The following is a 14,466-nucleotide window of genomic DNA, read 5'->3' on the forward strand; positions in this document are numbered from 1 at the left end:
TAAACTGACTTGACTTCCAGCCACGCTCTATGCAGCATTTCAGAACACAGCTACTAGAGACCAATTTATCTCCATTTCAGTGCCCATGCTTGGATTCCAGCACAGAAGTCGTCCTCATGTAGAATTTCAGGGAAGATTAACAGTAACAGGATGTCGGAAGAAAGCCCAACAAGAGCCCGAGGCTGACTCCACCCCGCAGTGTAACAAAGGGGGTGAGTCCAGGCGCTGCCCCAAAGGTTCACAGCTGAGCTCTCAGCACCACAAGCTCACCCAGAGCCGTTCTTTCCAGAAGGGTGCCCTGCTGACTGGAAAATATTCCTGCTTTATAGCTTTTGTCAATTCATGACTGGTAAGATCCTGACAGGTTCTTCCACACTCCCCTGGCAACTGGAATTGAGACCTCTAAGGTCTCATGGCTGTTCAGCTGATATCCAAAATTCACCAGGTCAGCCCCTGTTTGTAAATGGGATTCTTGGAGCTGTGCTAAGCGTTTTCATTCAGTACATTCAGGCATTATCAGTTAGGGTTCTACATTTAAAGGACATCCCTACATTCTCCCCTCATCATTTCCAGACCTGTTAGTGCTGTCTGTTCTCTTCTTGGATCTGATTTTAGCACAAAGTTTTATGCCCACCTGCTCAGAATAAATTTCTGAGGACATCTGCAGCCAAAATTCGAGTAACATAAATTAGATACTGCTAAGCTTATGTTGCAAATTGTCTTTCCAAACAGTTTTCCTAAACCTGGGATGTAACTGGATTTTACTGATCACTGTGTCAGCCATTCCGTGATTGTGTCAGTCTGAATCTTTTATTTAGTTCCCACCTCATTGTTACCACAGAACCTGCAAGACAGGAGTGAATTTTATCACCTATTCCTTGGAATGACAGCATCACAGAACAGTTTAAGATGGAAGGGACTTTAAAGCTCATCTCATTCCATGTCCCTGCCACGGGCAGGGACACCTTCCACTACCCCAGGGTGCTCCAACCTGGCCTAGGAAACCTCCAGGGATCCAGGGGCAGCCACAGCTTCTCTGGGAGCCTGTGCCAGGCCCCTCTGCTGCTCTGCCTGGAAATCTTGAGTCTAGAGCCCCTGGAGAAAAATGTGATATGGAGATACTTAAAAGGCAAGGGAAGAGGAAAAAAACCCTGTGAGAACAAGCCTGCACCGAGATCCTCAGTAGAATGTTGAAAAAGAGAAGCAAATTCTTTTGAAAGATAGAGGTTATTAAAAATGATACTGAACTGTGTCATTTTCCCTTTCTCACCCACAGAACAGCTCCATTCACCAACACTGAGGTGGCTTCCCTTGACAGTTCCCTTCCTAGGACAATGCAGGCAGCCTCCCTGGCAGCCCTTATTCCAGCCATCCCTCTCCTTGCTCCATCATCTTCCACCCCGCTCTTGCCTTTGATCCTTGTGGGAAATGGATTTGTAGAGAATTCTTAAAGCTTGACAGAAGGCTCACATGGCGTGTATCTGTATGTAAACTCTGAGATAAGAAATGTTGACTTAGAAATGCCATGGAATAGGACAGAGAGAGAAATGGAACGAGAAACAAGTTTTAAAGGATGGTCTTGTAAATAAGACTAGATACTTTGGAGGAATGGAACTGTGAAAGATGCACTGCAGTAGGAGCCATGAGGGGAAATTTTAGATGATTGCCTTTAAAGCATTTACAGCATGGTGTGGCAAAAGCTGATAGACCAAGAAACACTTACAGTGTACTGTAATTAGGAAATATTTGGCTTCTGATTGTGACGGTGTGAATTCTAACATCTGTACTGTCTCACCCTTCTCATGAGACTGAAAATGGAATAAGTCTTTCAAACACCTCTCAATTGCCCCATCTCTAAGTCAAAAAATCCCTAAGCCAACAGATCCAGAGTGCAGAAAGCTCTGTGCTGTTTTTGCAGTCATTTCTGCTGCTGTAGCAGATTGGATCAGCCCAGCCCAAACCCAGCAGCCACGAGGGCTGAGCGGAGTGAGGAGTGACAACAGCACAAAATGGGGACATGGGGGAGGAATCGGATACAAAGAAGAGGAACTCTCGTCTCACTGTTCTCCCAGCAGTTTTTGTTAAATACCCTGCAACTATAACAACCTTTTTGGACAAGTAGAAGGTGATTAACAGCAGGCTGAACTGCTGGAGGAACTACCAAAAATCGTGGATGTTATGGGCTTACTTGTAAAATTTTTGCATTACTGAACCTCTGTTTCAGAATCAAGGAAGACAGCGAGGAGAAGAGCTCAGATGGGCAACAGAAGCTCCCCTAGAACACACTGTGTCAGCACATAAATATCTCAAATTCATCAAAACCAGATTCCAACACATTTTTTACTCTTACACATGAGAGAAACGGGAGCTCACCATTTACCTCCTCTCTCCCATTTTCACTCTGAATGAAAGAGCTTCCTACACCAAAGCATTTGTGACATGGAGAGAAAAATTTATGGGATTATTAAATTTCAGACAAACATTTTTGCAAACAGGATTCCAGAAAATTAATTTTGCTTGATTTGCCATCCATCTGAATACTTTTAAGCCACTGGAAAAGTCCAGCTGCATTCTGGAGCATCAGGATTTTTCAGGAGGGATCCACTCCATTTCCATTGGAATGGAAAGTGGGATCTGTGCTCTCCTGGCTTCCCTGGAAGCCTCTGACCAAGAGGATGTGAGTCAGAACTTCTCAGCTAAACAGGAAAAGAAAACTTTCACCTGAAAGCTCTGTGTTCATGGGTGCTTTCCCAGAGAAGTGTTAAATGCTGAGTTTGGGGCAGGAATGGAAGCAAAAACATCTTGTGGTTTGAAATCACTTTGTCACAAATTAATCAGGGTTTCACAGCTGGGTTTAGTACAAGCACAGCACAAAAACTCATCAAGAGCTCACTGCTGATCTCTAGCACCCCAAATGGGCGAGGTCAGATGAGCCTTCATGAGTTGGGGTCTGTCCCAGTGACACAAGGTGAAGTTAAATAAAATGTAACCAAGCTGTTACAATTTTTCAAAGCCACTGCAGATCATCTTTTTGACAGTCTTTGTGTTAAATTTAATAAAATTCAATTATCCCCAGGGACAACTTGCAAAACAGATCATTTCCAAAATTTAAGATCCAAGAGTTAAAAAGAAAATATTGAACCAGTGGTGTTTTTATGCTACTTTTAAAGCAGCTCTATAAACAGATGATGACAAATAAATCACCTAATTCTTTGTAAAACGTACAGTTATTCAAATAATTGTGTGCCATTTTGCAACTTTCACAGCCTAAATGTTTTTCAACTCTGAAACACAGAAATATTTAAAGAAAACTCTTCCATCATGTAATTGCTGTGAGCTAAAGAGAACTATCTGTACCCTCTACTGACAAACACCAGCAAAAATTTCTAAAATTAACACTTACTGCAAAGTATAATTTTGTCTTGTACACTCAACACTGTAACTCAACAACAAAATTAAACCACTTCCCTGTTTATGTGGAAATTCCTAGAAGGAAACAGTTTTTCATGCTAGAAGGCTTGATAAAATGATTGGTCATATTTAAAAATAGCTTTCAAAAGCAGATCAAATGTCCATTTACGTGCTGATATTGAAATCCAAGAATTCAAAATCCAGCTGAAAGAATGAAGACTCCAATCTTTAGGCAGCATTTAAGGAATGGAGATTAGTGTTATCTAAGTGAGATAAGAGCTCTCAACCTGAAAAAATAAGGTCAGGCTTCAGTTACAAATAAAAGCCACCTCTAAATCACACCTTGGTGAGGCACCAAAAGGCAGGAAGCTGCTGAAAGCCAGCTAAAATCAGCTCTGTGAGCACGAGATCTGGAGATAGAGCCAGCCTGGGATGGGACAGAGCTGCTCCTGTGGGGAAGAGAGAAGCCCAGAGAAGGATGAGGAGCACCACATTCCCCAGGGCTTCCCTGGACCAGACCTTTCTGGAGGTGGGGGAACATCTCAGGGGTCTGCAGACAGGGGCAAGGATGGCCCCCCAGGCAGAGCCCAGGGGTGGGCACATGGAATTTCATGGAATTGCACAAGGACCAATGCGGCGTCATGAGCCCTGGGACACAGCCCCAGTACAAGTGGGGACTGCCAGGATGGGTGCCAGCTCTGCTGAAACAACCTGGAGGTTCGGTGGGCACCTCACTAAAAAGTAATTTCAAAGAGGAAATGGCCATTTCTACTCAGAGCCGTTAGGATGAAGTGACATTTAAGAAGTGACATTAAAAGCAGGCAGGCAGCAGATAACAGAAACCAACTGCATCCAAAGGCCAGTGCTCACCTCAAACAGGAATCACCTTTAAATACGAAATAGATAACTTGAAGAAAAAAAAATTGAATAAATAATTGAAGAAAATAAATGTATCCATCTACATTTTAGATCCCAGCCGGCTCAAGGGCTGTTCCCTTCCCTGAGACCACTCATCCCAGTGAGCCCCTGGAGCACAGCTCCGGGGAATGCTGCCCTGTCCCAGAGCAGGTGCTGGGGCTGTCTCTAAGTGGGACAGCTCCCAGTTGAAGCCGGGGCTGAGCTGGAGGCAGGAAACGATGCCAATGTTTTCACAGCACACTAATGGCACACACTCCACGCTCTCGGGCAGGAGATGAGGGAACTCTGAAGTGCTGAAGCTGCAGGAATTCTGGTTCAGCCCTGCCTGTGCTGCCTCCTGGCACTGCCCTCAGACCGTGCTTTGTGTCATCTCATTAGACACCACTTGGCACCAGCTACAACACTATCAGGGCTGCACCGGGAGCTGAGCAGGGCTTGTGCTCCCCCCGCAGCCTCATTTCACTGGGAATTCCAGAAACAGGCAAGAGAGACCAGCCACCGATTTCCCTAAAACATTCTTCACATCCATGCCCCTCTTACAAAGCAATTAAACAACAATCACTGAGTTGCCTTACCCGTTTCCATTTTTTTTCCAGAAAACAAACAAACAAACAAGAAAATCTCAAACCAAACAAGCAGAAACAAAAATAGATGTTTTGCCCTCATAAAAAGTTTGGTATCTTTCAGAAAGTAAACAAATACAAATCATCTCCTAAATGGTTTTGAGCACTGTCTCCCTCCTGCATTTCTAAAAAGGACAGATGTAGCATCCAACTTTTACAGAATCACAGAATTTCTAGGTTGGAAGAGACTTTTAAGATCATCGAGTCCAACCCATGTTCCAAGACCTCAACTAGATCATGGCACCCAGTGCCACATCCAGGTTTGGTTTTGTTTATTTTTTTTTTAATAAGTCAATCTGCCACAAGAACCTCTGCAATTTGTTAGAAAAATGAATTTGTTTTCTTATCCCATTGTATCCCACTTAGGGATAAAAGACACATGAGGAATTGCAGCTGTTAAGAAAGTAACACAATTCTGAGTTATACAGATCCTTACCATTTTCAAAAGAATTACACAGATACTTTCTAACAGAACCTTCACGTTAAACATCTTCAGTAACTTCTCAGGTATCAGCTTTATCAGTGTCAATGTTCAGAATTAACCCAGCAAAACTTAACTCATTTGCTGCCATGATTAGAGAAAGTGGAAACCTTCCCAAGTGTGACAACAGCCTCATTTAGGCAAAAACCAAAACCAGATCAGCCGGCAATGCCTAAATTGCATTGTAATTACAATACACAATTTTGCTGTAAATGCAAAATACAATCTTAATTCCTTAGTTTTAATGAGGCAGATCAATATCTCAAAGTTCAGAAAGCAAAAGGATTTGAGAAATACTCTTTTTGGCCGAGATATAGCATTCATCTTCATTATCTATTCACTAACTATAGACAATGTTTCCCTCATGTAATTAAAGAGTTATAAAAGCAGAGAAATGCATCTTGGCATTTCTTACATGCCCATCACAGTTAAGAGTACATAGGGGTTTGCTTTTAATTACATTGTCATTTCAGCATTTTGCATTGAATTACCACTTAATTACAGATCCATAGAAATCCTTTAAAAAAAAGTCATGCTTTAACAAAGTAAGGACTCTCCAAAGGTGATACGTAGCCATTTAAATTAATTTTGGAACTTGTAGCCCTCTTGCCAACTAACAGTCCCCACATCCCATCAGGGCCAGGAAGCGCAGTTTAATAGTTACCAACCAACCACCGTGGTGAGCAACTCCAGAATAACACTGAAATTAATTACAATTTAGCATCTTGAGCGAAACAGATTATCCTGCACCACTTCAACCAGAAACACCAGCAGAACACAAACCGACCAAGCCTTTCACAGGGTGTTTTTAGAATTTGGAAACACTTCATTTCCCTTCCAAACCCCACAAAACACAGAGGTACCAAGCCCACAAGCGTTGCTGCTGCTGCAGGGCCTCGCTGTGAAGTCCCCAGGATTTGGGGTGACACAGCCACCCCTCAGACCTGGCACCAACACACCACCAGCATGTCCCTTGCTCACTCCCTCTGTGATGAAGCTGCTCCCTGAAGGAATCCCAGCACAGTTCATGAGGAGAACCTCACAAAAAGTCCCACCAGCACAGAGGTGAAGGCTCCATCCCACTCATCCTCCTTTGCCTGTGTGCCTGCAAACGGGATTAATCCATCTGGGAGAGCTGGGGAACAGGAGCTGGGAAAGAGAGGCCCATTCCTGCACTGAACTCGTGCAGAAAGAGCCCAGCTTGCTGCAGCCAGCTGTGCTGAGGTGCTGTCACCAGCAGGACCTCACACCTCCCAGGCTGAGCTGATCCCTCCCAACACCACCAGCGTGCCTCCAGCTGCTCCTGCCTGCAGGAACAAGCAGAGCTCCCACAAAAGCTTCCCTCATTTCCAAGGGTTCCTCTAATACCTCTAGCCACATAACCAGAGATTGATGGCTCCAGTTAGTACGTGAATTGTCTGTTTTTCTTGTTTCCAGTTACAGCTTTAACTAGGAAATTTTGAAGAAAACCATAAATATTGACTTTCCTCAGCAAGAATTAAATTATTCTGAAGCCATGATGATAATTATGCAATGGAAAAACCCTTCCCTGCTCTCTTTGCACCAACAACCGAAGGATTTGATGTTTCTAATCTACATTTGGGATTCCTGGCCACAGAGATATGCAACGTAAACAACATGGCAGTAAATATTCATTTTCTGTGGGACTAAGCCTAAATATGCTCTGCTGTTTGGCACTGTAGTCACAAACTGTTTCTAAGAAAAAACCCCTCCACCACCACACAGACAGTGCAGGGAGAGAAGACAAGAGATGCCACAGAAAGTCACCGGCATCCAATATCACTCCAATTCCATATGGAAATAACAGGAAATAAGATGTGCCGAATTTTAAGCACCAAGGCAACAAAAACACATTAAGATTTCATCACACAAGAACTTGGCTGTAAAATCGGTAATTTTCTTGATCTTTTGAGGGAGTTTTCATTTTCAGGAACATCAGAGAGCTAACAGCTCATGGATGCTACCGACCAGCTCAAGCAGGCATTTGCATTAAGCTGCTTTCAGTTAATTAAGTGGTGGAAATGCATCTCTCCTGCACCAAGAAACCTCTTCCACAATCAGATTCCTTGTCAACCTCTCCCTTTTTACAGCCTGGAAGAACTACAAGTGGAGAAGGTTGGAAGAAAAGGTGGAATGAATAGGAATGAAAAACATTGGAGCTGCTGGTTTTTTTTCTCCTTCTCTAGAACTAATGAAATGACAAAAATTATTGTCTATGGTTAAACAGGGAAGAAAAAAAAGGGTTTTTTTTTTTAGTCTGAGTCTGCCCTCATTTGCTAATCAGCCAAACTCATCACCTAAGGGATTTTACCCTCAAATTCCAGAAAAGTGGTAATGGGAAAGATAAAAAATACCCAAATACTCTCCATGAAACCCAGCTGAAAACTATTACTCCTGCAAGCAGCGATTCTCTTCTTGTAGAAAAGAGCTTTTCCCTCACACACAACACCTGCCCCTCAACTTCCACCCAGCACAGTCAGACAAACTCACTGGAGCCTTTTCTTCAGCAAAGCCTTGTGCTGAGGGTAGGGATGCAAATAAACTCATGACAGCAGCATCTCTCCGGAAATGTTTGGAAAGCAGAGCTCCACCAGAACGATGCTCACATGCTCTGATGTTGCATTAGCACAATTACAGCTCTTTTCAGAGATTTAGGGTTTATAACTGTTAAGTATTAACAGATTACTTAGAAATAGTTAACAGATTTTTGAGCTGTAGTCATTTAAAACATGAGCTCTCCATAACCCAGTCTATGGCTGAAAACAGAATTAAATAGGTTTATTTAATAAGTCCTGCTCTTAACAGCAGCACTAGGAGTGCCCAGTGGTGATACATTTAATATAAGAACTGGTACATTGTGATAAAATAAAGGAATCTTTACTTTAAAAGCAGCACTAAGTCTGAAGTAGTTTATTACCCCACAATAAAGTGAATAAAGTGATTAGAGTCCAACCACAATCATGGACAGCTCACAGGGAACACACCAGCAGAAACAACTCCACAAACATTCCCAAACCTGTGGCAGGATTTTCAAGGGTTATCAAGTTAATAATGAAAGGACAGTAAAAAAAGAGACATTACACAAGTAAAATCAAAGAAAAAGTCTCATGTTCCCCCTCAATTCCTTCAGGACACCCAAGCATTCAGCTTGTAAAGTCATACCATGGAAAGCAGGTTTTACAGCTCTCAATAGAATTTTTTTGGGGAGGGAAAAGATACAATTTTAGAAATAATTTCTCCAACAATAATCGCTGTGAGACAGGAGAATAATAAATTAAAAATCAGAGAATAATGCAATGAAAATACTACTTCAACTACAAAGGTGTCTTTGACATGCCAGTACCTTCAGCTAAATTACTCAAGACCTTCTGAGTGGCTTGGGAATGATCTGGCATTAGGAGAAATAGAGAGGACCAACACTTTTCTGATATGGCTCTTTCTGCTTTGGTGACCTTTAGCTTGATTTTAGCTTCAGTTCTAAAACATCCAGGTCTGGTTCCCTGCAGGAGACCGCAGAGTACTTTGATTTGGGACCACCCAGGTACCAAAGGAGGGCAGGCACCTCAGAAGAGGTGACGGGCTGGGAAATGAGGAGTTTATGAGCAACAAAAGGAACGATGAGATTTTAAACTAAGATTACGAGTGAGGAAAATCCACTCCATCAGCATCTCCCACACTTTCAGCTGCACGGGGTGTGTGTTTCAAAAATCTCAGAAAATGATGGAAGAGCCCATTCTCTGCTCCTGAAATGCTCTGAAGAGCAGCTCAGCAATCACAAAACCACCAGAACACAACCGCACTTCCCTGGGGAGGGGAGCACCCAGATAATATCTGCAGAGAGCCTTCTTTGATGAACAAGCTGTTTCAGTCACAAGTTTCCTGTGAAGCTCCCCTCCAATCTTGCCTCACCTACAGCAGAAGCACAGGAAGGTTGTTCTGAAGTATTTTATTATTGCTTCAGGATCTTCTGCTCCTTCTGAAATCAAACATGCCCACAGGTTTATCTAAGGAGTATATTAGAGGGCACATGGAGAACCTTGACCCGGGCACTTTGCTTTCTTGTTTAGTTAATGTGCATTCATCTCAGCCTCTGGAGTTGGGTGCAAACCTACACCCACTTTTATCCAGGCATCTACAAATATTTTAAAGCCTAATAACAACACAGATGCTCTTTCTCAAATATCTTAGTCAGAACAGGGAAATAGTTTCACTCTCTTAACAAATATGATTAAACTCACTGGAAATTCCTGTCCATTTGCAGTACATTTACAGGACTTCACAGAGCAGTTTACAGATAATAAAATAAATCGCTTTGAACCTAAATAGCACTTCCACACCCACCACGCAGAAAAAAAAAAAACACAGCATTTTCACCTATTAAAAGAACCCCGGTATTAATCTGCCATATAAACATCTGCAGAAAATAGCTGTATTTAAAAATAAATGAACAAATAGAGCAAACCAAGCCCCCTGTCGCTGAAAGAGCCTGAGAGGAGCTGGAGCTGCTCACCAGAGAGAGGCACCTCCACACCTGAACTCCACGATTTTCTCAACCATTGCCAATATTTCAAAATATAGGACCTGGGCAGACTGATTTTCACACTAAAGACTGAAAAAAAAAATCTGGTGATGATGATGTTAGAACCAACTCATCAGGTAGGGTTTTAAACTGAAATAAGTCAGTTAAGAAGCACTACTACCAAAAACGCCTGCACTTCAAGCTTAAAATCTTACATAATCTTGTAGTTCTGATCATAAACCCAACAGTTTACTGTTGAATTTATTTATTTTTAGACTTGCCTAAAATTGTAGAGTGTCTGCAGTCCTGGTGTGAGTAGAAAATAGTATAATAATTGTTAAGTACCGGAACACTTAATGTGTAATACTGGAATAACCACCAAAACAATGTCATTAACATGAGAAGCAGCCCGGATTGCAGGCAGTTTCCTGCTCATTTAGCCAAGATTAATTCTTCACAGGCAAGAGGAACATTCTTTTCACCTTACCAAGGACAAGCCGAGCGAGAAACGCTAAAGAAAAGACGTTCTTTATTGCTTGGCTGTTCTTTTTTTATTAAGTCTGATAGGTAATGTCAACAAAAACCACTATTCTGTGCTCTAGGCAAAAGGATCTTAGAGGTGGACGTGGAAGAGAGACAGCCACGGAGAGCAGATGGCAGCAAATCTTTCAGAAACTGTTAGAGAGAGGGGGGGAAAAAGTTTCTCTACAAAACATATTGCTGAATTAAGGGAACGCTGCTGAGCTGAAAAATCAGGCACTGGGAAAAGACGACACACACCGGTCTTCACTGCAAGGCAAAAGCTGTCAGAAATCATGTTTTGTTCCAAAAGAAGAATAAAAATCAAACATCCCGAACAACCTTCTGGCTGTCCTTAACCCGCTGAGCCGTTTCCCCGCTTAGCACAGGCAGGGTTTGTGGGTTTCTCCTGGCAGCGCTCGCCATTTCACAGCACATTTAGCGCACACAGCGCGGATCGATAGCACTACAGACACAAGACGAGACTTATCCATTTACTAACCACAGCAAAACGGCCTCTTCAGCAAAATCCTGCCGCTCCTGCCGCTGGAAATGTAAAAGGCATCCTTACAGGGATCTCATTACTCCCTTCTCCCGGTCACACGGGCAGGCTGAGCACTCGTCTGCGAGCTTTTAGCCTGATAAACAAGTGTAGCTGTGCACACCCTGCAAGGATGCTAAAAACCGACACGGAGCACTAAACACGCGTTCCAAATGCGGGCACACAGCGCCAGGCTGGCTCGTAAACTCGCATGAGATCCTCGCACAGCTCGCAAGAGGCTTTTCTGTGAGACCGACGGAGCTCCCAGCACAAATGGACCAACAGTTGCCCGACCACTGGTTGCTGCCATAACAATTTTCCTCCTGGAGAAGCGTGGGGAAGTCCTCACGCCCCGCTCGCTTCCCAGGACTCAGAGCTGGCGTTTGAACCTCACATTCTGCCGTTTGAAAGAGAAAATCTGTGGATTTTTTTTTCCCCTGCGGTAAAAGGCAGCGACGTAACAAGCAGCGAAATACAAAGGGTTACAAATGATTCTTTAGGACCGGAAAGCCGGGCTTTTCACCCCAGTTCTGTTGGTACATCTCTACAAGCACACACCCCTCGCTATCACCAAAGGACGAGCTCAGCCTTTCAGAGCGGCACCTATTCTAAATTAATGAAGCATTAACGAAGGGCGCTATTCACCAGTGAACAGTCCGGGCTAAGAAAGATCAAACTGGAGCAAAGAGCATTTCAGCTGGGTAATTCTTAGTTCAAACCAGCATCCAACACGGATAACTGCGCTGCCAGGTTACTTATGTGACACTAGGTGGTTATGTCTCCACATTTATTCCACACAATTGATCTGAAATCCAAGCGCTGGGAGCGTTTCAAGTGCTCACATTATATATATTTTTAAGAATAAACACGAAAGCAGCTTCTGCCTTTACAGTCGCTGCCATCCACAAACATTTGCCGCCTAAAAAAAATAAATTTCTTCCCATTCATATAGAGCCAGCCCAAGTTTCCAAGTGCTGACCCCAAAGCCCTCGGTTTAAAGCGACAAATCCAGGAACATTCACTTACCTGATGAACAAGAGATAAGAAAAACAGCGAACGCCAACTTAGTAGCAGCTCCCATTTTCCAATGCTGTTAAAACATTTAAGTGACTTTAAGTATCCAGTTTTCTGGGTCCTGCAAGCCGGAAAAAATCTCCCTTCTTGCTGAACCGTTATAAAGCAATTTATAGCAACATTTCTGCAGCAGGTAGTGTTCATAAAACACTAAAAATCAGGTTTGTTCAGACACTGACGACCTCCCCGCGGCTCTTTCTAGAGAGAATCCGAGTTGAGGGAGGGATAAATATATTTGGAACCGTGTTTCAAAACACACGTGTCATTTGGCTTCTGTACAAACGGTGGCAAAATTCAATTCATAAAAGTAATGCTACGAATCCACTTAAAAAAAAAAAGAAAAAAAGAAAACCAAAACAAAATAAGTCAACGATTAAGCTGCTGAGCACGACGAAGTCTCTGAGTCTCCAAGTGTTTTCCACATCAGGCGCCGTGAAGGATCATCCCTCGTGGGTGCGAGTGTCGGGGGGTCGGATCGGGATCAGTCCAAGGCGATGTTTTCGTCCTGCCTCCCCCCCTTCACACCCCGCGTAGTGTTTGGGAGAAAAGCAGCTCCATTCCAGTTCCAAACCTCGGGGCGAAGAGAGGAAGGTTTTTTGTTTTTTTTTTTTTGTCAGTTCGTCGATGAAAAACTACCTTAAAAACCAGCCACCAAGCTACACGTGGGTTTTCTTTAATAAATGCTGAGTGATTTAGCGTAGCCCAGCAGAGGGAAAGGGGGGAAACGACAGTCTGGGAACACACAAACCTTCGGGCTCCCCGGGAAGTGGCAAATCTCTAGTCCTTGGCCAGGCAGCGAGAGCAGTGCATCCCCCCGTCTTCGCCGCCCTTCTCCAGCACCAGCACTCCCGAATCCCAGCAAGATTTCCAATTCTTCTAGGAGATTTCCATCCCCTCCCCCCGCGAGAGGCTATATTTGGTATTTAAACACACAAGAGTGGCTGGGGAGGGGGGTACCAAAAAAGAAAAAAAAAAAATTAAAAAATAAAATGCAGTATCCAGGGCGCTGGGGGAGGAGGGTGGTATATTCTTTGTGGCAAATCCTTGCCGAGTGCCGTGCTTCCAGGAGAACCGGGCTTCTTTGGAAGGGAGGCGGCTGTGCCTCACGGCGGGCTGGGGCTGGATGGATCCAGGCTCCTCCGGCTCCTCACGGGTCCTGGATGGATCCACGCTCCTCTCCCTCCTCACGGACACATCTCCTCCTCGCCGCCCCGCCGCTGCTCACACGGAGACTCCACAAAATCCACTCCTCCGAGCTCGATCCAGTTCTTGCCTTTTTTTTTTTTTTTTCCTCTTTTTTCTTTTCCTCCGAGGAGCGAGCAGCAGGAGACGGCAGGGGCGGGGAGGCAGAGCCTTCTCCCCGCGCCTCCCACACGGCGGAGCGGGGAGCGATCCCCTCGTCACCCTCTCCCCTAACTCTGACCCCGGCTCAACTCTCCGGTCTCCCGGGCGGCGGAGGCAGCGCGGCTCAGCCCAACTTTGTCCCTCCAGCAGTGCAGCTTAGGGGCTGGCGAGGCGAAAAGGCCGAGCCGGGGGATTCTCTCCGGGCGGCGGCGGCCGTGCCTAGAGCCCGCCGAGTGTCGCTGGCAGCGCGGAACAGCCCTCGGTGCCCTGCTGCCGCTGCTCCCCCGTGGTAATCTCATATCTACCCATTCACCCGTGTGGCGTGTGGAGAACCGGCCCAAGATGGCGGCGCCCGGGCGATTGTTTTTGTTTCCTCTCCGCCTCCCCCTCCTTCCCCACGGCCGCGGCGGCCGCCCCGGATTGACAGCCGCACCACCCAATCGCAACGCGGGTTTTGCCGCTTAGCCCCGCCCAGCTCCTCTCGCCCCTCCTATCGGCGGCGGGGCGGAGCGCGCTCCCCTACGCTGGCCCCGCCCCTCGCGGCCCGCGCGCGCCGCCTCACGGGCGCGCTCCTGCCCGCCCTTCCCGCCCCTCAGGGCGCGGCCCCTCAGGCGCCCTCGCCCCGCTCCGCCCCGACCCCCCCGGTGTGGTAATCCACCTTCGCGGGCCTCCTTCGAGGTGTTGGGGGGCTGTGCTGTGCTCCCAGGCTCGGGTGATGGAGAACGCTGCCGGCAGCCACGCGGTGGGACCTGGCTGGGAGGGGTGACACGGTGCAATGTGTACCCGGCGGTGTGAGGCTGGGGGCGCTGCCACTGGGGTCAAATGTTGGCCTGGTCTTCCGCCTCATCCCCAGCCCAGCCTGAAAACGTCCCTGAAAATGTCCTACGGGTAGCCCAGGTGAGAGCTACGGCTGTGGTGGACTCTGCTGTGGGCACGTTGCTCAGGAGCATCACTGCTGCTACAGCACAGAATCAGAGTCACTGAAGGGTTTGGGTTAAAAAGGACCTTTAAAAGT

The 14,466-nt window shown here is 45.5% G+C and overlaps 1 protein-coding gene across 2 annotated transcripts in view; it reads right to left on the reverse strand.

Moving 5' to 3' along the window:
• Positions 1 to 13,872, reverse strand: part of ACVR2A (activin A receptor type 2A) — a 49,726-nt gene extending 35,854 nt beyond the window's left edge. For both annotated transcript variants that reach the window (XM_038142896.1, XM_038142895.1), the window contains exon 1: positions 12,060 to 13,872. In XM_038142896.1, the coding sequence (XP_037998824.1) occupies positions 12,060 to 12,114 (55 nt within the window). In that variant the 5' untranslated portion in view covers positions 12,115 to 13,872. The remainder of the gene's footprint in view (positions 1 to 12,059) is intronic.
• Positions 13,873 to 14,466: the final 594 nt, after the last annotated feature.

This window comes from Motacilla alba, chromosome 7 (genome assembly GCF_015832195.1).
Source record: "Motacilla alba alba isolate MOTALB_02 chromosome 7, Motacilla_alba_V1.0_pri, whole genome shotgun sequence".
In the NCBI taxonomy this organism is placed as follows: domain Eukaryota; kingdom Metazoa; phylum Chordata; class Aves; order Passeriformes; family Motacillidae; genus Motacilla; species Motacilla alba.